At 59.9% G+C, this 21,090-nt stretch overlaps 6 protein-coding genes across 6 annotated transcripts; 2 read left to right on the top strand and 4 right to left on the bottom strand.

The window, feature by feature from the left end:
* Nucleotides 1–224: 224 nt before the first annotated feature.
* MYCTH_76096 (condensin complex component cnd2-like protein) lies at nt 225–3,225 on the bottom strand (the record flags this gene model as incomplete). The annotated part of the gene is made up of 5 exons (XM_003658710.1): nt 225–533; nt 642–1,634; nt 1,692–2,342; nt 2,417–3,029; nt 3,137–3,225. The coding sequence occupies 5 exons, from the start codon at nt 3,223–3,225 to the stop codon at nt 225–227; spliced, it is 2,655 nt and encodes an 884-aa protein (XP_003658758.1).
* Nucleotides 3,226–4,243: 1,018 nt separating this feature from the next.
* Nucleotides 4,244–7,569, top strand: MYCTH_2294942 (uncharacterized protein). Its single transcript, XM_003658711.1, has one exon. The coding sequence runs from the start codon at nt 4,401–4,403 to the stop codon at nt 7,371–7,373; it is 2,973 nt and encodes a 990-aa protein (XP_003658759.1). The 5' UTR covers nt 4,244–4,400; the 3' UTR covers nt 7,374–7,569.
* Nucleotides 7,570–8,186: 617 nt separating this feature from the next.
* MYCTH_2294943 (uncharacterized protein) lies at nt 8,187–9,774 on the top strand. Its single transcript, XM_003658712.1, has 3 exons — nt 8,187–8,610; nt 8,781–9,235; nt 9,360–9,774. Exons 1-3 carry the CDS (start codon nt 8,521–8,523, stop codon nt 9,610–9,612), a joined length of 798 nt encoding a protein of 265 aa, XP_003658760.1. The 5' UTR covers nt 8,187–8,520; the 3' UTR covers nt 9,613–9,774.
* Nucleotides 9,775–10,001: 227 nt separating this feature from the next.
* MYCTH_2294947 (uncharacterized protein) lies at nt 10,002–14,155 on the bottom strand. Its single transcript, XM_003658713.1, has 3 exons — nt 11,413–14,155; nt 10,641–11,329; nt 10,002–10,523 (listed from the first exon to the last, which is right to left on the bottom strand). The coding sequence occupies exons 1-3, from the start codon at nt 13,998–14,000 to the stop codon at nt 10,012–10,014; spliced, it is 3,789 nt and encodes a 1,262-aa protein (XP_003658761.1). The 5' UTR covers nt 14,001–14,155; the 3' UTR covers nt 10,002–10,011.
* A 1,717-nt stretch (nt 14,156–15,872) lies between these two features.
* On the bottom strand, nt 15,873–17,711 carry MYCTH_2106347 (uncharacterized protein; the record flags this gene model as incomplete). Its single annotated transcript, XM_003658714.1, has 3 exons — nt 15,873–16,115; nt 16,171–16,445; nt 16,562–17,711. 3 exons carry the CDS (start codon nt 17,709–17,711, stop codon nt 15,873–15,875), a joined length of 1,668 nt encoding a protein of 555 aa, XP_003658762.1.
* An 852-nt stretch (nt 17,712–18,563) lies between these two features.
* On the bottom strand, nt 18,564–20,429 carry MYCTH_62332 (histone deacetylase phd1-like protein). Its single transcript, XM_003658715.1, has one exon. The coding sequence runs from the start codon at nt 20,175–20,177 to the stop codon at nt 18,687–18,689; it is 1,491 nt and encodes a 496-aa protein (XP_003658763.1). The 5' UTR covers nt 20,178–20,429; the 3' UTR covers nt 18,564–18,686.
* Between the last annotated feature and the right edge of the window lie 661 nt (nt 20,430–21,090).

Genomic DNA, 21,090 nt, shown 5'->3' on the forward strand with positions numbered 1-21,090 from the left:
CCATCAAAAACTACAGCCCAAGCCAGCCCATCAACACGTGTATAATCAATCCCATCTCGCATCGCTCGTCAATACAAGACAAAAAGAGCAAAACCACTGGCGCAGCCAGCCATTCATCAACCCGCAACCAGCTCGCCCGAGTACCCTCTATCAGTTCATCCATGGATGACGGAGATCTGCAAGGGGGGGTCGCCCCGGCAATGCAATCGTCATGCCCCCTTTACTTACTCCCCCTCCGTGATTTCCGCGGTCCAATCCTTCCTGATTAACAACTCGTCCAGCCCTTCGGTCTTCTCGATGACCAGGCCCTTCTCGTTGGCCAAGTGCAACAGACAGATGAAGCAGAAGCTGGTCGAGATGTCGTCCATGACCGGCTTCGGGTAGACGCGCTGCAGGTCGTTCATAACGTCGGTGAACTTGAGCGTCGGATCCGCTTCCGTACCCGGTGCTGTGGACGTGGTCGACTTTTCGGGGGAGGTCGGGGTCATGAGGCGGCTGTTGTTGTTGTTGTTTGCCGCGGCCTGGTTTTCGTCCTGCAGGAGGAAAGAAGAGTGTAAAGGACAGCAGTTAGCTTCCCGAGGCCCCAGGAACAAACAGGAATAGGGAACTAGAGGTGAGGGAAGAAAAAAAGAACAACTCACATCAGGCCGTTCGAAGCCCATGCCCTTCCAGATCTCCTCCTTGAGTCGCCTGACGTCCACCTTCTTGGCCACCCGGGCGTACTGCACATATTCGGGCCGGACCCTCCTGTTCTGCGTCACCAGCATGGTGCCGAAGGCCAGATCGGCCGGGTTTGTCACCGTCAGGCCGCCAAAGGCGCCCGTCATGCCCACGTCCGTCATCATGCCCGGCCCGCCGGCCTCGGGCGAGAAGTGATCGCGCGCGTCGGCGAACTCGTCCATGTCGTCGTCGTCGTCGTCGTCGTCCCGGCCGCCGCCGCCCGCGAACGGCAGGCCGTCGTCCTGGAAGAAGTTGGCGTCGTAGTCGCCCTGCGGCAGACCCTCGTCGTCCGGGGAGGAGGCGTGGTGGTGGTCGGCCGACTGCAGGGGTGCCTTCTGAGAGGCCCAGAATGCCTCGTCCATCTCCCCCTCGGGTACGTCGTTTTGCTGGCGCTGCGAGTCGACGTTGCCGATCCGGCTGCCGCTGCCGAGCACCCGCCGACGGCCCATGCGGGCCTTGGGCTTGAGGAAGAGGCTCAGGAGCTGTTTGGAGCTGAAGTGCTTGTCGTCCGGGAGCAGGTTGCGCGACTTGGACTTCCAGTCCTTCTTGGCGAGGGAGATGGCCGCGTTGCTGGACGCCTGGGTGTAGATGGCCTCGGCGACGGCCGGGTCGAGCGGAGCGGCAAAATCGATCTCGAACGGCTGCTTCTCCTTGCGTTGCCTCGTGGGCTCGGTCGGCTTGTTCACGTCCTTGATTTTCCGTATCCTCCAGTGCTCGGCGCTGGTCCAGTTCTTCTGCAGCGCCTGGTCGAAGTAGCTGAGGATATCCTCGTGCACCCTGTCGGCCTTTTGGGCGTGCGTCATGGAGATGGCAAAGTCGCCGTTCCCGGAATCAAGCAGGTCCGCGCCGTCGCCTTCTCCGTCCGCCGCGGCGCCATCCCCCATGCCCAGGCCGGCGTCGTAAACGCGCATCATCTGCGGCTCGAGGGCGGCTTCCCGCGCCCAGGCTTCTCCCCCTTCGCCAAAGTTGACATCTGCACCCAGATCAAAGGTGCCGAGCCCGTCTTCGTCGTCGAATCCGAGCGGGTTTTCCTCGTCAATGAACATGCCCGACTTGTCGCCGATCCCCCCCGGCCCTGGTGTCTTCTCCTTGTCTTGGTCGCGCCAGTCGTCGGGCGCCCTGAGGAACGGAATATCCAAGGAGCCCGAAGGGTCGCCGAGATCAAAGGTTTTGAGGGACGGGCAAACGTCCAGGCTGTCCAGGATATTGAGATCCGGGAAGAACCTCGCCCCGAGACCGGGAACGTCGATTTCCACATCCTCTTCCTCCTCCTCATCCTTCCGCCCTTGCTCCTTTGACCGCTCCGGCGCAGGAGTCTCGTCCCGGTCGGTCATCAAAAGATCCTCGTCTCCCTCCTCTCCATTGACATTCTCCCCCTCATCCCGCGTGCGGGACTTGGAGGCAGCCTCGGCAGCATCTTCGGCGTCATCGCTGCTGTCGAATACGATCCGGCCTTGCGAGTCAATCATCAGATGATTCAGCAGGAGGCCCTTTGCGCCGCCCTCGTCAAAGTCTGCGGACGCCTTCTTGAAGAGCGGGTCGACGGCGAACTCGAGCTCCAGCTTTTTCAGCTGCAGAGACGCAAAGGATGGTGCAAGGGTGGCTTCGGACGATCTCTGGGTCTGTCTCTGGAATTAGCATCTTGTGTTGCAGCGGCGAGGCAGAACTGCAGGGAAGGGAAAACGGCGCGGCGGACCTTCTTCTTGGGCTTCTTCCTAACGTTGCCATCTTCGTCGACCTCTTCCTCCTCGTCCTCTTCCTCGTCCCCATCGCGGCCTTTCCTCTTGTTGTCGCGGCTGTCGGCCAAGCCACTGAGCAGTTTGCCGGTTTCGGTGGCAACGCTGTCGACTCTGCTGGTGTAGATCTTGACGCACCCGTCGAGGGTGCAGCTGGCCTTTTGGAAATTGACGCCATCCCCCTCCTTGAGCAGCGACATGTCGTGGAAGTAGTCGATGAGCGCAAAGTTCCACGAGTTGGCGGCGTTGATCTTGTTGTCGGTCGCCATCTTCATCCACTCCTCAAAGTTGGCAAGAATAGGCACCCGCTTCATCGGGGTGACGGCCTTGCCGCCAACGACGAGCTGTTCGTCGTCGTCCAGGATGGTGGTATAGTTAACGCTCCTACGGCGGCGCGGCGTCCGCGGGCTGGAACCTGGCGTTTCGGCATTCTGGAAATCGTTGAACGAGGTGCTCGACCTGCGCGGAGTGCTCGTCGCTGCCGCCCGGAGCTGGTTGATCTGGGCCTCGTGAGCCGCCTTGCGGCCGTGGGATCGTTGGGCCTTCTCTTGAGCGTCGTCGTTGAGGGGAATCCTGCGACACGGCACAATCAATTAACGGGCGCTGTTCCAGAGTGTTTCAGGCGCTTTCGTTTTCCCCCCCTTTTGTGCGGGGGAACTCTCGGGAAGGGCGCGACTCACTTGACTGGCGATTTGAAGGGGGACGCGAGGAGAGAGCCAGAAGTGACTCTACTCCCGCTCCTGCGCGGTCCCTGGGCGATTCGAGGCATCTCTTTGTCGTTGGGATTCGGTGTTGCTGCGGCTCGAATGCGCTGGTGGAGTTCAGGTGCCCCGTCGCCAAAACTGTTTGTTTACTCCGGACTTTTGGTGGTTGAGCCGGGGACGCTTCGCGATTGGCTGGAAGGGTGGGGTTCAAAGCACGTGCTGATAAGGCCCTTGTTGGCGCCCCTCGCAGCCCAGAATAATCCGTACATACATACCTGAGGTAACTGGTACCTGCACTTTCCATAGTTTGGAAGGATACTACAGGCAAGTACGAAGGAGTCAGATGAACATACATCCATACACAAGGCAGGCACACCGTAGTGTTCGTAGGCTTTGGTTGCAAGTGGTTTTCCTCGTCGGTAAATTTTCCCGAGCGCAACGTTGTTAATGCGCCCGCACCTCTAATTAAGCCTGCAGATTCGGACGGAAACCTGTTCTCGAAAGATGCACCCAATGCACTTCGTTGTCCGTGCCCTGTGCAGGTATGTACCTGTATAGCAAGTACATACATACATACATAAGGTATACCTTGCCTTTCGTTGATTTGCACCTGATATGAAGCAGGCTGCAACATCGTGAAGTCGGTCAGTCAAAGTACGAAGCACAAACGTTGACCCAAATTTCGAGGTTCTTAGCGGGATGTTCCCGAACAAGCAGATCCGCTACGACCCCATGGGGTCAGTGGTGGCGGATTCGCCCCAGCGAGCGGGACAACAAGGAATGAATTAGCGAATAATCCATACCCTTCTCCGAAGCAACCTACCGAGCTCCCCCGCCCTGCCCCGAATCCCGGTCATCCACGCGTCGCCTTGTGGCGGTCCCAAAGCCACGACGACAATGCGACAGCTCGTCTGTGCTCGTTCGGGGCCATCCTCTTTTGCTAAGCCTGTCCACTATTTGGCCTGCCTACCTTGCGCACGAACAATTACACGGTGAATGAAGACTTGCCACGGCTGTACTGATCTCATGATCACTGCAGACAACAACTACGACAACAGTACCAACAATCACGACAGCAGCAGCAGCAGCAGAAGCAGAAGCTTGGGCCGGTCATTTGTCGCCCACGTTTAGCTACCGTATAGCATCTCATCCTCCCAGCATCGACTTCGCGGCGGCACTCGTCGCGCCAATCTGTTCCTCGCCATCATGCGCCGCTGACGCCATGCCGCCATCCCGCCCAATGCGCAGACGGTTCGGCGCCCGGCCAGTGGTTGCCGCCGCGCTGCTCGTCGCGACAATAGCTGCCCTCGCGCTGTTCCAGTCGGCGCGAGGCACCATCCTCGGCGCTCGCGATGGACACGGTCGGCCCGTCCTTGGCGCCCGAGACATGACCTACTACTATCCAGCCGACGCCGACTGCCGCAACGTGCACAACGCCGCGGACCAGTGTGCTTTCGCCCTGGCCAACTGCGAGGACGACGAGGCCGGGTTGATCCACTACATCTCCTTCTACTACTGCACTCTGGGCGGGGCCAAGCCCGTCGCCTTCGCCATCCTCGCCCTCTGGCTCGCCCTGCTCTTCACCACCATCGGCATCGCCGCCAGCGACTTCTTCAGCGTCAACCTGAGCACCATCGCCAGCGTGCTGGGCCTGAGCGAGAGCCTGGCCGGCGTCACCTTCCTCGCCTTCGGCAATGGCTCCCCGGACGTCTTCAGCACCTTCGCCGCCATGGCCTCCAACAGCGGGAGCATGGCCGTGGGCGAGCTGATCGGCGCTGCCGGCTTCATCACCGCTGTCGTGGCCGGCTCAATGGCCTTGGTGCGCGAATTCAAAGTCAACAGACGACCCTTCGTCAGGGACATTGTCTTCTTCATTGTCGCCGTCAGCTTTACCGTCGTCTTCCTTGCCGATGGCGAGCTCCACCTGTGGGAGTGCTTCACCATGATCGGCTTCTACCTATTCTATGTCGCCGTCGTCGTCGGGTGGCACTGGTTCACGTCCCGGAGGAGACGCCAGCGCATGAGGGATGCGGCTGCGCGCGCCCACCTCTACAGTCCCTCGGCCCGCGGCAGTGACGAGCTGGAGCCTTACCGGGACGAACCGGACGAGGACGAGGCCGCCCCTGTTGGCCGCCGCTCGGGCAATGTTTCCGAGCCAGCCGACATCGGTATGCTCGAACGGGCGCCTCGCATCGAGGTTGACGCGGTGTCGCCCCCCGGGGAGGACGAAGAACGGCGGGAGATGCACGTTGCCGCCGAGATGGCGAGCAGCATGCGCGTCAACCGCCCACGTTGGGGGCGGAGCAACACCACCATCACACCCATCAGACCCAGCCTGCTGGGCGTGCTCGAGTTCAGATCCGTCCTGTCGTCGCTGCAAAAGGAGAGGAACATGCACCTTGCGCTGCTTCCCGCAAGGTCGCACTCTCACCAACCAGCTGCTGCTGACCTCCCGGATTCCCGAGGCCGCCCGCGGAACAAGACACTGCCAGCGCAGGCCCCTCCCAGAATGGAGCGCGCCTTGTCGTATGGGAATGAGCCTCTGAATCTGGATAATTCCGGACTCGTTCGTCCCGGTTCTTCTACTGTGCCGCATACGCGGTCGAACTCGGCCTCCCGTACCGCCGATGGCTTGCTCGCCCCGCCGGTGGTCCCGGCCGTTCCAGCGGGCCAAGACATCTCGTCGCCGCCAAAGCAACCCCAGCAACTGCTCAACATCAGAATTCCGTCTCCCAGTGGCCGCTCGAGCGGGCAGTCATCTCCCTCTACTTCGCCCTTCCCGCGTCTGTCGGAATCGCCCGCTGCGCTGACTCCTGTTCACCAGGAGTTGAGCGCGTTTTCCTTCCCGGCCCCGATGGATCCGGGACGACAACGTTTTCCGGGCCTGGAGGACCAGGAAGAGCAGCCGAAGCCGGTTAGATGGTGGCCTTATAGCCTGTTGCCGGCGCCCCATGTCTTTCTCGCCACCATCTTCCCCACCATTCAGGGCTGGAAACAGAAGACGCTGTGGGATAAGATGGTCAGCCTGGCCTCGGTTCCGAGCGTCTTCCTCCTCGTCACAACGTTGCCGGTAGTAGAAACCGAGAGCCCGGACGACGACGACGACGACGACGATGACGATGACGGCGGCGACCCCGAAGACGACATAGGGGATCCGCCAGCACCTGGCCATCCCGGCAACATAGCACCAGCGCTCGTGGTACAAGACGGCGCAGCCGAGATTCGTCCCGAGACAGAGTGGCAGGCATACCGACGGCGCGCCCGCGCCGCCTCGTTAAAATCGCCTTTCAGCCTATCCCCGTCCTCCCTCTCGCTCGATAATCATCCCCAACCCGCCGCCGCCCTGACCGTGCCCGCCCCTGGCTCCGCCCCGCATCCTGCCCCCATACCTCCTCCCATGCCTGCAGCCTCCGCAACCTTCCCACCGACAAGCTCGGACAAGCCGGCCAGCGGCGGGTGGAACCGCTGGCTGGTCGCCGTGCAGCTCTTCACCGGCCCCCTCTTCGTCGTGCTCGTAGTGTGGGCTAACACGGCCGACGACATGGTGGAGCCGCGGCGGGCGCTGGTGCGCATGGTGCTCTACTCCCTCCTCGTCTCCCTCTGCCTGCTGGCCGGGCTCCTGGCGACCACGACCGCGTCCCAGAAACCCAGATACCACTTCCTGCTCTGCTTCCTGGGCTTCATCATCTCCGTCGCCTGGATCTCCACCATCGCGGGCGAGGTCGTCGGCGTGCTCAAGGCGTTCGGCGTCATCCTTGATATCTCAGAGGCCATCCTGGGGCTGACCGTGTTCGCCGTGGGCAACTCGCTCGGCGACCTCGTCGCAGACGTCACGGTGGCCCGACTCGGGTACCCCGTCATGGCCCTGGCCGCCTGCTTCGGCGGGCCTATGCTGAACATCCTGCTGGGCGTCGGCATCGGCGGCGCGTGGATGGGCATCGCCAAGGCCAAGCGCAAGCAGCGCAAGCACCCCGGCACCGAGTTGCGCTACAAGCCGTATCGGATCCAGGTCGGCGGGACCCTGATGATCTCGGCCATCACGCTGCTGTTGACACTGCTGGTGCTGCTGATCGCCGTGCCGTCCAACCGCTGGATCATGAGCCGCCGCATCGGCTGGGGGCTGATCGGGATCTGGACCGTTGGGACCGTGGTCAACCTGGTGGTGGAGATGACGGGCACGCTGGCGGATGTCTCGGGAGGCTTGACATCATGAGCGGGAGAGACAGGGAGACTACGCCTTGAAGCTACTGCGTGGAGAAGGGCTGGGAGAGGGGTGGGTTGTAGGGGAAGCTAATCAGGCCGCCTTATAAACAGGAGTATCTACGCTTTGGACGAGACCATATTGACAGAGAAATCCTCTTCGCCTCCTCACCTCGCTCAATCATCTGAGCGACGGGTGCGGCGCCTGGCGTTGTACGAGGGCAGTGTAGCCACAAGGACACGGGCAACGGCAGGCCCGGCTTGCTTGTCTGGAACGGCGTAACGACGATTCTGCATGCGGGGGTGTGGTTTCACAAGTTATTCATGGCCAGTGTCTCGTCGGTTCTGCAGCTGTTTGGCAATGGCTGGAGATTCTGATGTATATATACTTTTGGTGTAACGTGGATGGCATTTTATGCTGATGAGCAGGGCTGGAGTTCAGGGGTTGATGACGTCTCTTTGGCGATAAGTCGCGAGGTTCATCATCGTGCGCGTTTGGGTCATGCGGATCAAAATCGGAGACGTAAACAAAAGCATCGACCCCAGTCCGTGCGTTTCGATGACGGCGTGTACGTATGTTCATTTACTCATGCTCTCAACCTCCCCGTCAAGTTTTGTGTGTTGTTGTGTCCGAGTCTGTTGTTCTGGCCGTTGAGTGTGGGGCCGAATTGAACTGTAGTGGAGAGGGCACCTGAAGCCCCTGACGACTCCCCGCTTCGCTGCCCGCCGTGTTGAGCTGCTGCGGAAAAAGGAGATGTGGGGCATGCTCGACGGAGAGGGGCGAAGGAGGGGCAAAGGTGTCGCTTACCAAGTGTGTCGACGGATTACACTAGTCAAGCCGGACACTAGTGTTTACCTGACGGCCCTGTCGCAGCTTCCCCGGATGACAACGTGGGGCTGCTGTGGGCGATCTCGAAGAGGGGTTCTACTCACCGAAACTTTGTAGCTAGCTACTGGATCTTTTTAACTTCATGCCTGCCCTATCGAGGTTTGGTAGGTACCTGACTTGTCTTTACCTCGAAACCAAATAGGATCCGTCCTTTTTTTCTGTTCTCAATTTTCGGGGAACCTCCAAGTTTTCCTCTCGGTTCCCGTCCTCTTTCCTGCCAAATTTGCCCTCGAACCCCGCCCCCCGCCCCCCGCCAAACCGCAACTCGACAATGGCTTCCTACCCGCCCCTCGCCGAGCGCGAGATCAAGAACACGATCGTCCTCTTTGACGTCGATGGCACTCTCACGCCCGCGCGTCTGGTACGTTTTTGTTTTGGTTTGGGTTGACCGCATCCTTTTCTTTTGGGTATCCTCCTCCGCGGTCATCCAGCCCAGCAAAGCTTCCCGCCGCTTCCCCTCTGTCTCACTTGTACCTCATATTCTGACTCTGTCTCTCTGGATGGATGGATGGACGGATGGATGGAAAATAGTCGGCCTCCCCCGAGATGCTCTCCCTGCTCTCGCGGCTCCGGCAAAAGGTGGCGATCGGGTTCGTCGGGGGTTCGGACCTGGTCAAGCAGCAGGAGCAGCTGGGCGGGCCCGGCGTGGACGTGACGACGCTGTTTGACTTCTGCTTCGCCGAGAACGGGCTGACGGCGTACCGGCTGGGCGAGCCGCTGCCGTCCAACAGCTTCATCAAGTGGATCGGCGAGGACCAGTACAAGGAGCTCGTCCGCTTCATCCTCCACTACATTGCCGACCTCGAGATCCCCGTCAAGCGCGGCACCTTTGTCGAGTTCCGCAACGGCATGATCAACGTCTCCCCCATCGGCCGCAACGCCACCGTGAGCGAGCGCAACGAGTTCGAGAAGTACGACAAGGAGCACGGCGTCCGCAAGGCCTTTGTCGAGAAGCTGCGCGAGCGTTTTGGCCATCTGGGCTTGACGTGCGTTCTCCCCCCTCCTTTTTTCCCTCACTTATTTTCTACTGTTTTTTTCTTTCTTCTGATTCGGCCATATTTATTCTTCCTACATCTGGACCGGCAATGCTCATCGCAAAGGCGAAAACAGATTCTCCATTGGCGGGCAAATCTCGTTCGATGTCTTTCCTACCGGCTGGGACAAGACGTACTGTCTGCAGCACATTGAGAACGAGGCGAAGCGGCCCGGTGGCGTCCATTACACGACGATCCACTTCTTCGGCGACAAGACGTTCGAGGGCGGCAACGACTACGAGATCTACAACGACCCGCGCACCATCGGCCATTCGGTCACGGGACCTCAAGACACCATAGACGAGCTCAAGAAGTTGTTTAACCTATGAACGCGGGGCAGGGAAGCGACCTGTCTGGCCCTGGATGCCTTGATTGCAGCTGGACTGGGCTATGATTTCAATCATGGTGCATCGGCGCGGACGGACCTGGGGGCGGGTGGTCGATCTAAAGCGTCCTCGCGGAGACTAATAATAATGTAGATAGCAAGCACTGACGATGTATGTCGGTCGTCATGTATCTCATTCAAAAACACCCGCTAGCCAAAGCTATGAAACCAAAACCGAGCAGCCACTATCTACCGAGAAACCTTGGGGGAAAAAAGGGTAAAAAAAAGGACATTCAAGCAAAGGCCCCTTGGACGGGACGAGAAAGAGAAACCTCGAGAAATATGCGCGTCATCACCCCCCTCTCTCACGAACACAGCAAATAGTATGAGCTTGATCGATCGATCAATGCCCATACTCCAGATGCGGCACAATCACCGGCCCGTATTTGGTCGTCGTCTGATACGGGCCATCTCCCTGCACCACAAAGTCGACGGCCAGGCTCAGCTTGCTCAGCCCCGACTGGCTCCCGCTGGCGACGCTGGCCGCATACCCGGGCTTGAGCCCTCCTTGGACCCCCTGCGGACCCTGCAGCTGGCCGCCGGCGATGGCGTCGGGATCGTACGCCACGATGGCCACGTAGTTGCGCCGCGCCATCAGCTTCTTGTGCTCCCTGGCGGCGCCCGACGCGTCCGTGTGGAAGATCTCCATCATGTCCTCCTTGGTGTCCGACACCTCGTGCGTCGACCTGTGGCCATTCTGCGGCACGTACAGCAGCTTGTTGTTGTGCAGCATCTTGAGCATGTAGTTGGAGCAGGGCGCTGCGACCACGGGCGACGCAATGATCTGGTACATGGTCTTGTGATCCGACGGGTGAGACGGGTCGTGCACGAGACCGGCGCCCGCGCAGTTGACGTCTGGAATGGAGCAAATCGTTAGCGAATGGAGGTTTGCGGCGACAAGGGGAAGGGAAGGTAACGGAAGGAAAGGGGAAAGAAGGAAAGAGAAGGGGGGGGTTGGGTGATAATGCGTACCGCCAGACAGGAAAGTCATCCGGATACCCTTCTGCTGGGCGATCCCCTGCAGGGTGCGGATGAGGTATGTGCGCTCCAGGTCTTTGGACTCGTGCGTCCAGAGATCCTTGAGCTCCTCGGCAATATCGATGTCGCCAAACTGATTGAGCACGCTGCCCATCAGGCCGGTCTTGCCAACCGCCTTCTTGACCTCCTTGAATCCCTGCTGCACCACCTCCTTTCCACCGACCACGCCCGCTACCGAGCTGGTCACCTTGCCGAGGATGTTGTACGTCGTGTTGACGGCCTTCTTGCCCGTCGCGAACGTGTTGGCCAGCGTCTCGACCGTCTCGAGTCGCGGGTACACGACAGGCACCGAGATCATCCAGATGCAATGCTGCACGCTGGGCGGCAGCGTGGCCACCCTGGGGAAGATGCCTTGATACGTCGGGCCGGCCATGACGCGAGTCAGTGTGCGCTCTGACCGGCAGTCCGGCCCGACCACTACGACGGCCGGGCCGAGGTATTTGACAAAGTGCCAGCCCGAGCCCGTGATGGTGAACAGGTCCATGTCGGAGCTGACGTTCCGCAGGATCTCGACGGTTGTATGATGCTGGAAGAGCAGGTACATGTCGATGGCGATGCGGCCGATGCCCTTAAAGATGGCCGAGGACTGCATGTAGTCCGGGTACGAGCCAAAACCGTCGAAGCTGGAAGAGGGTCAATCAAGGTCAGTCGGGGGGGACACACACCAAGGATAGATATCCCAGGCAGGCAGGGCCAAGCAACTCACATGTCGTGGTCATCGATCTGGAGGATGTGCGGAATCTGCGCAAAGGCCTCGCGCATGTACGGCTGGTCAAAGTGGCTGGTGTAGTAGTGAAAGTAGGCGTGCGACACCTCTTCCTGGTGCCTCGCAGTCCATGGCGCGTTCTTGCGGTTCTCCCTGCCCTGCATGGAGAGCCACTGCTTCAGCAAGGGCAACTCCCTCCACAGCCGGTCGCCGTAGATCTGGGCGCCGAGGCCGAGCTGGACGTGGAAGCCGCCGCACTCGACATTCTTCTGCAGGATGTCCTTCCACATGAAGCCGACGCCGCCGAGCTTGGCGCGCTCATTCTGGTTGGTCGAGGGGGAAAAGTCGTTGCCCGAGTGTGCAATGATGCGCCAGCCCGTCTCGTACCGGCCGGCGACCACGAACTCGTACCGCGTGCAGCCGAGATGCGACGTGACGGCGTACGTCCACCGCTCGGTGCCCTGCTCCGACATCTGGAGGTCCATCTCGTACTTGTAGAAAACCCACCGCTGGTGCTGGTAGATGCTCTGTGGGATCAACTGTCGGGGATTAGGGGAGAGGTCCACGCTCAGGTGGACGTGGATGGTAGGAGGCTGGGGGGCGTCCGTGACGAGGAGGATGCTGCCGTACCAGATGCCCTTCTCGAGGTCCATGTTGACGTAGCGCAGGTAGGGCCCAAAGTACACGCCGTTGGTCGGCATGACCTTGTACATTTCGACGCCTGCGCTGGGGGGAGGCCCGGTGAACCCGGCCATCGTTGGGGCGACGGATGCGGATACGCTCATGATGCTCTCGGCATACCCGGGATGACCTTGGGCCTGGAACATGGGCGAGGCAAGACCCGCCTTCCCGCCGCCCAGGAACGGTGATCCCAAGGGGTTTCCGTAGGTCGACGCCGTCGGCGACAGGGGGGCGATATCGTGGTTTAAAGGGGTGGGCCCGGTGGGAAACTCCCACTGCGTGGCCTGCGTCGCCAAGTGGATGTAATAATACTGGCCCGAGTTCTGGTCCAGGTGGGCGATCCAACCCTCGGGCAGCGGGGGCGGCGACTGGGCAGCGGCCAGGAGCGATGGAGTGTGTGTCAGTGCAGGCTGCCCATTCTGGCCAGGCGCAAGTTTATTATCCTGGGCCAATGCGGGATGTCCGGCGTTATGCGCAGGGATTGTGGTAGCAGTGTTTCCGGCCGGGCTCTGCTTCTGGGGCGTCGGGGAGCTGACCGGATTAGGGCTTGCCAGCGGGTTGGCATTCGAGGCGCTGGCGGAGGCCGCGGCAATGGGAGCGGCAGCTGTTGTTGCTGTTATTGTTGTTGCTGCTGCTGCTGCTGTGGTGGTTGGCACGCTTGAACTGGGATGTGGTTGTGTCGGCCGCTGTTTTTCGTCGGGGTACTTGGAGATCGCGTTGGGATTGACGCTGGTGTAAGCAGGCGGAGGAGTAGATGCCTGCATACGCTGAAAGTCCTGCTCCAGCACACTGACCTGCAGGGCGCTTCCGGCTGGCACCTGGGTGGTCGGGTTGGGGTTCTTGGGTAGGTTGAACGCCGGCGTCTGCTGCGGCGGCGGCGTGGGATTTGACACCACCTCGGCGCCCTGATAAACGGTCGGAGGCCCGAAGGGCTGCTGGCCCGGGGTCTCGGTGGGCGTCCACGGCCGCGGCTGCGGCTGCTGGGGCTGGGCAGCCGGGGCTTGGCTGCCGTACTGCGCCAACCTCGATTGCGCGGCGGCGCTCGGAGTCTGGAGGCTGTTGAGAGTTGCCGTACCCGATATGCCCGCGGCGGCGTACCGCGCTTCGATCCCACCCCCGGGTATGGTTCCCGGCTCGACGACGGGGGTTTCGGGTGGTGGCGGCGACCCACGGCTGGCCCGGGTTGTCGAATTGGAGGCGGTTGAAGAGATGCGGTTGATAGGGGCTGCCTGGCTAGCCCCGCCGCCAGGCGGGGGGTAGTAGGGCTTTTGCTGGTATGCGTTGGAAATCTTGGGGGCAGGTGCGGCAGAGGCTGGGTTCCTTAGAGGCTTGGCAAAGAGGCCGCCGGTGTCCTCGTCATCGGTGCCGGGGCTAACAGGACTCTGCAAGGGCTTGGGAGCGGCTCCGCGCCGTTCCGCAAGCCCCGTCTTCTTCTCTCCGGTGCTCACCGTCGGTCGGGGAAACGAGTCATTCTGCGCCGGCGAGCTCGAGCTCGAGGACGCGGGCGGGGGGCTGTAGACCCTGCCTCCCGGAGGCGAAGGCTTGGACTCGACATCGGGGTAGGGGAGACGGCTGGCTTTGGGCTGTGGCTTGGATTGGGCCTTGTTGTCGTCGTCGGGATAGGGCAGCGGAGCAGCCGAGCTCGACGCGCCGAAAGGGAACGATGGCAGCGGCGGGAGAGATGCGATGCCCGGCTTGGACGCCGCAGCAGAAGCAGACCCTGCGGCCGAGGAGGAGGACGAGGGCGGAGCAGGGTATTTAGGCCGAGATGAGCCCTTATCGGCGGCCGGGCTCTGGGGCCTGAATATCCTCAGAGGCTCGACTGTCGGGCTGTCGCAGTCCTCAGTCGGCCGCGGACGACTCATAAAGAGCTCCTCGTCGGGCACGTCGCGCGATCGGGAAGCCATGGCGCCAGAGAGAGTGGATGGCCTGCGAAGTCGAGTATTGGAGGAGGCGCGGACGTGTCAGAGTCGCCCTAGCCGAGCTTTGCGATGGGGGTTGGCGATGTCGAGTGGCAGAACCCTCCCCTTGGAGACAACCCTGTCTGGAAAGCGGGAAGCGGGGGGGAGGGGCAGTTGTGGAAGGGTCACCGAACTGAAGGAGCTGCTTGCCGGAAGAGAACGGGAGAAGGAAAAGGCTGCAGGACGCTGCGAAATGCTGCAAAGGACTCTGGCTTCCAAGTCAAGCTTCACGGTCAGATCGACTGAAGCTTGGAGTTCAAATTTCCAAACTGAAGTTGTCAGGCCGGGCAATATGCGGCCAGATGCGCAGGCCGCGTAGCGATCGGACAGGGGGGGGAGGGGTGGGAAGGGGGGAAGCGGGAACAAGAGCAAGGGTCGGCCGCGAGGAGAGGGGCGCCGAGAAGGTATGCATCGTATGTACGTACATACACGCGACAGAATAGCGTGCGGAAGACCCTAGGTTGCGGAGGCCCTCGACTGCAGCCCCTCTGTGATTGGTCTCGCAGCGTGGGCGCTTAAACGGGCTGCGAGGCCGCAGAGCCAGTGAGCGAGCTCCCGGAAGCGCCAGACCGGGCGGTTCTGGGTATTGCATTAGCCCTGAACCGGTAAGCCTAGGTGGTCGTCCCATCTGGTTGGGTTGCCCGGCGGCCGCCAAGCGTAGTGTTTGCATCGACGCGCACACGAGGTTGTTCTGTGAGGCATTGCGCCAAGAAGGGTGATGGGGTCTGCTTGTTGAAGCAACCGACAGTGGGTGTGTGTGTGTAAGTCGCGGGAAAACGGGAACGTGTGAGCCAAATTTCGAGTCGCGCGTATCGTTAGGTAGAGGCGAGCGGCAGGAAAGAGCGGGGCCCCACCGAGCTCACACGAACCTGCCAAACATGGGAACATGGGATGCAGGCCCAGCAAGGTCAGCCATGTATAGACGTAGGTACCTAAGGTACTGTACAGGTGTCATTCGTTGGAGAAGCGGGCCCAGCCGTTGCCGTCGGGCTTGTGCAGGCAGGTAGCCAGCCAGCCATGCGATTCGCCAAAACTCGACTCGAATTGAGTTTGAGACTTGTCCAATCGACGGTAATCCGTACTCCATGCATGGGTGTGCTTTGCACGGCACTGTCTTCCGCAGAACGAGGGAAGGAAAGCGAGAGGACGGTGGGAAACTTCAAATTAAACAGGGAAAGAAGTTCTTCCCATAATGGAAGGAAAGGTTAAAGAGAGGGGTTAACATCGACCGTCCCCCACCCCCCAATATCACCGCTCATGAACGTGGCCAGGGAAGGCACGACGTAGCACCAGCTTTTCAACTTGACAATTGGAGCCCTTAGTCAATGAACCATGGCTTTAATTGTCATGAGACGTGTGGCAAGGGAGAAGCGAACACTGCAAACTCCGTTTTTTTCTTTTCTCTCTCTCTCTCCCCCCCCTAAGAAAAAGGTCAGGTAAGGAAACAAAACTGGTATCTCGACCTCGATTCTCGGGCCAGCGAGTGTGTACGCTTCATTTCGTAATTGACTACTTCATAGCCTATTAAGCCAAAAAAAAAAAAAGGCCTGCCTGTTTTCAAAACCAAAACAGAGTCCGTTTTTCCCTAATCAATCAAATGATCCAGAAAGCCCGAATCATAATGCCCGACAACTAAACTCCTTGCTTGCAATGCTTGTTTCGCTTTTGCTTGGCCGTCCTCTTTTAAAGAGGTGAAGAAGAATACACAACGGTTCCAACTCGAGAACTGATCCCATCCCGCACATACCAAGCAATTCCACCTCGACACAAAACAACCACATCGACCGATCAGTGAAGTGTACCAACCAACCCGACGGGTTAGGGAGTCTCCCCTTCCGGAACCCTCTGCCGGGCGATCAGCCGCGCCTTGGAGCAGACAAAGCCCACCAGGGTCACGCCCACGGCCAGGCCGAGCAGGAGGAGGAGCACGTTGACGGGCACGGGGTCGCCGCCGAAGCGGCGCTCAAACAGCCAGTCCAGCCCCTCCTGCGCAAAGTTGAGCACGCCCGAGAGCGCGATGACGGTGCCGTAGACGGTCCCGAACGTCTCGAACCCAAACACCTTGGCGCTGTAGTCCGACACGGCCGTGTAGTAGAAGGGCCGGTACAGCACGAACAGGGTGACGTTGGCGTAGCCGGCCCGGGGGGCTGCGGGGGATGACGCCCAGGACGCCGATGGCGGTGGCGAAGAAGACGAGCGCGGCGAGCACCGTCGGGGTCGACGTGTGGTCGAGCACGGTGCCGATGAAGGGGACGGCCAGGATGCCGCCCAGCGGCAGGGCGACGTCGAAGAAGTTGTTGAGCGGTACGGCGCCCTCGTGCGAGCCCAGGAGGGACTCGTACTGAGAGCGGACCGTGGCGACGAAGAAGTTGATTCGCGTCATCTGGATGACTGAGCCAGAAGGTTAGTTAGTAGTGGACCTTAGGAGTAGTGAACAAGAATGACCGCAAAAAAAAAAAAAAAAAAAAAAAAAAAAAAAAAAAAAACATGTATGTATGTATACGTACTAGTAAAGAGGCAGATCAGAATGAACCAGGGGGACTTGATCTGCTCCCAGGCCGTGTAGCCGTGCATGACGCCCCAGACGCCCGAAAGCTTGTTGACGTGCTCTTCGCGCTCCGTTTGCGCGTCCGCTTTGGAAGAACCGAGCAGGTTTTGGATGCCTTCGATCACGTCCGCCCTGTGCCGGCGCTCTTCCTCCTGCAGGAGGGCGGTCTCCTCGTCCACCCGGTCGTATGGCGCCGGCTCCGCGACGGCATGGATGGGCGCTTCAATCTCCTCTACGAGCTCGCCTACCGTCTTGTACGATTGCGAAGGCATGAGGGTCATCTGCAGCAACGCGATGGCAGCCGGTACGAGGAGGTAGCCCAGAAAGAACCGCCGGTGGCCGAAGGCGCCATCTGTTTTCTCGTAGACGATGCGGTACGCGAGGAACAGCGCGCTGGATGCGTCGAACGCCCCGGTTAGGAGGGCAAGGATGAAGCCCGAGCGGCGGGGGAAGGCGTTCGACAGCTGGAAGGAGGAGATGTAGGTGAAGGGACCGCCTAGAGCCAGGCAGAAGTAACCCAGGAGCAGGGCGTCGAACTCCAGCCGGTTCTCGAACGCCATCAGGAGCGCGCCCGTCGCGAGGGAGAGGCTCCCGAGGAGGCCGCAGACCCTAGGACCGAGATGGTCAAGGATCGCCCTGACAGGCAACGCAGCGACGTTGGTAGCCACCGCAGCGACGGTGAACATCAGGTTGAGGTGCATGTCGGCGCAAGTATCCACGGCATCGGGCGACCCGTTCTGGGCGGCGCAGATACGCCTGTAAGCGCCCTCGGCCCTCAGCACGGGCTTGATTGCGGCATAGCCAAAGACGATGCCGGCTCCGAAGAAGCACGAGGCAACCCCGACAATTACTTGGACTGAAAACAGCGTCAATGGCTGGCTAGACAAGCTATCATGGGCCAACTTATGCAATCGCTTCCACTTGGGCACCTTGAAGGCCCCGACAGCGGCGAGCTGGTCAAGGGTTGTCGGGGGATCCCATCGCTGCGGGAGCGGGTTGAAGGTCAGTTTGCGCGCGCGAGTGGATGCATCCGAAGTCCTCCTCGGCCGGGAACCGTTGGTAGGAATGGTGGTGAAGGTCTCAATGGACGAGACGCGTTGCAGTGACATGGTGGCGGTTTGTGTGCGGCTAACGTGGCCGAGGAGGAGTCGGGGAGGAATCGAATCACCCACCCACAAAGGCGTGTCGAGGATGCAAAGTATCGGTGGGCCGCTGTAGCCTGTGTCCCAACCTTCCAACTGCCGACAGGCCTCGGCATGCAGAGTGGGTTTGGCCGACAAGGGGCGATAACAAGATTGGAAAGCGGGAACTGGGAACAGGTCAAGGTCGGCCTGAAAGGGCACTCTAGTGTGAAAATGGTTCCACTAACTACGTCCCCGAAGCTGTCGCTGTGAAGATGTGATTCGAACTATGTATCGAGCAGCGGCTTGGGCAGCAGAGGATGGATGGGGTCTCAACGGTCCGAAGAAAGCGATAATGGCTGGGTCGAGAGGATTATGACTGCGCCGCATGAGGCCCGACTCTGCAATGCATGTGGCCGGTCACCTCGGGGGGGGTTCTCAAGCCTTTGGTCTCAGAGAATATCCCATCACTTGATGAGACGTCTCTCATCTCTTCGGCCCCCACCGTCTCTTTTATACGGAGCACCTCCCAAAGCGTACTCAGTTCTCCAATGTGGTTGGTGGTTGATAAGCGGATGGCTCGTTGGATCTGAAAGGCTGAGCGCAAGTTGTTTCAAAACCGATGATGCAATTGGCATTCCGCTGACCTCCCCCCCGTGGCCCCGCTGCAAGATCGGTTTGCTCCCGCATGCAGCAGCCCCACTCCACCGACTCGGGGCGGAGTCGATGCCCCGGAAGCCCGGAGGCCCCACCGGGACAGTGGGCCGCTTGTCGGGTGGTTAAAGAAGAACGGCGCGGTCGCTAAAATCAGAGCGAATAGACGATCGCTTTCCCTGACATCTTGAAAATGGGTATCCTGTTTGCTCACTACTGCTTCGGGCGCCAATGGAGTCTGTCGGGCTCGAAAATACATCGACGCCGTGCCCAAGACCCTACTGTACATACGGCCGTCCCGTACTCTTTTTAAAATTCCCCTTCTTGTCCTAACCCTTCCTCCTGAATCTTCCTCAACCCTCCGTCCTTCTCTTCACTTTCTTCCTTCAAGCGTGCTTCCACATCGTCCCTAATCGGCCCGAGATCAGGAGGGATAATGGTGCTCTGGACGCTGGGCGCGTGCGAAACGAAGCGGAGCTGCTCGTGTACGTGAGCGACAATCTCGCGCAGCCGCTTGTCCGAGTTGCGGTTATGGCGCGGCTCGTTCATGCTCTGCTCGAGTGTCGGGAACAGCGTGTCATGGATGAAATGCTCACGCCACGGCGCGTGCTCGGGAATGGTTTCGGGGATCCGCGTGTCGGCTCCGATGGCGATCGATGTCTCGTATGCCCAGGCACGTGCAACGTTGCGCGGCGTGTATCCGCCGCCGCCAAACATAATCATCGGTAGGCCGAGGCTCTTGCAGTACCGCACGCAGGCGCCGTGGCCCTGGACGCGGAGGTTGAAGCGACCGAGACGGTCGCCTGCCAGCGAGTCCGCGCCACATTGTAGCGCAATGGCGCTCGGCCGGTAGCGCTCGTTGATGGGACCAATGATGCTCTGGAAGAGGTTCTCGTACTGTTCGTCCGTGATGCCGTCTTGTAGGGGGACGTTGATGGCGTGGTGCGCTCCCGGGTTGTGCTCGCTCTTTGGCCCATTGTCCTCGAGCGCACCGGTGCCGGGAAAGAAGGTCTCCGGGTGGTACTTGTGGAACGAGACGGTCATGACGCGGTCGGTCGAGTAAAAGGCCTCTTCGACGCCATCGCCGTGGTGCACATCAATGTCGATGTACAACACGCGTGGGTAGATGCGCAGCAGCTGTAATATGGCGAGCACAATGTCGTTGATATAGCAGAAGCCCGATGCCTCGTACTTCTTGGCGTGGTGTAGCCCGCCGCCCCAAGCGATGGCGATATCGGACTGGTTGTTGGTGATCTTGCGCGCAGCGTCGAGTGAGCATCCCGCCGACATGGAGCAGTAGTTGTAGAGCCCATGGAAGAGCGGGCAGTCACTCCCGCCGAGGTTGTACTTGACCTCCTTGTCAGAGTTGTCTATATCCTGTGGCTGGTCTTCGGGGGTTGCTGTTGACAAGTAGTCGAGATAGTCGCTCGAGTGAAACGCATTGAGCTCCTCGTACGTGGCCTCCCGCGTCACGTAGTTGTCCATGGCAAAGGGCATTCCGTACGATGTGACAAGGCTCTTGGTTAGCGTCAGGCGCCACGGCTTCATGGGGTGCGTCTGTCCAAAGTGATGCTTCTCCATCTCGGGCGTGGCGTGGTACGAGACCCTGTACCCCTTGGGACGGACAATGCCGTACTCCTGCGCCGCGAACTTCATCTTGTTGAAGAAGATGGCATTTTCGCGGTCGTCAGCCTTGCCGAGCGGGACGGCGTACTCTTCCACGATGGGGTCATCGGCCTCGATATTGTGAGGCAGATAGTTGGGCTTTGGGGGCCTATATTGGTAGGCCGAGACATCCATCGTCACACTTGGTGTTCGCTATGTCAAGACCTAGGTACCTGGCCCCCGAGAGGAACACCACGGATCGGGGCCCGGTAAAAAGAAGGGCACTGCGATGCAATCTCTGGATTTGTTGAACTGAGGGGCCGATAACGGGGTTTCTTTTTCAACGAAAATAAATCTGGGCGTAGCTTAGTGGATGCAAAAGGCGAGAACGATGCTGATAGCGGTTATGGTACTGTCAAAAGCGCTTACGAATGATCCGGATTGTTGATGATGGAGCTTGCATGGATTCGGATCTCGAATCGAACAAATCCGCGGCACCCTCCATGTGGCGATCGACCCTTGAGCTTGGCATCCGTTAGGCCTGATTTGGCTAGCGTAGTCAATGCCCCTGCCACTTCCCCTTTCCACAGAGGCCCAGTGGCATCGAGGTTTTCGGGCTTCTCATTGGGCAGGCTGACCGCCGAACTTCTTCCGCTGAGAGGGCAACCACGGATTTTGGCCGACTGGCGCGACAAGAGAGAGTCCGTACTTGCTCGCTCTCCACATGGAAGAATCTGGCCTCGAACTATCCGTATCCAGCTCGACTTTCATCAAATCCCCAGACCGCGCATCCTCTGGAAGACAGGGGTGCGGGCTACCTGGCGTCTGAAATTATCCCTTTTGGTACTGCGCAAGGTGAGCCTGTGGAATTTTCCTCCGTGAAGCACTTTTCCATAGGGAACTTCTGAGCAGAGCCGAGCCGCCCTGCGTCATCCACAATTTGGCTTCGTTCCACCTGTTTCGCGTACCGCGATTATGCTTGTTCAGTGCTTTCACAACCATTTATTGGTGTGTCTTTGAGCCTACAAGTCCTGGCGGTATTTCTCGTCTGCCACAGTTCAACTCGCTGCTGCACTTCCCAAGGTTGGGGGGGCTCCTGGGCCCAGGC

The sequence above is a fragment of the Thermothelomyces thermophilus genome, chromosome 1 (genome assembly GCF_000226095.1).
Source record: "Thermothelomyces thermophilus ATCC 42464 chromosome 1, complete sequence".
Taxonomy (NCBI): Eukaryota; Fungi; Ascomycota; class Sordariomycetes; order Sordariales; family Chaetomiaceae; genus Thermothelomyces; species Thermothelomyces thermophilus.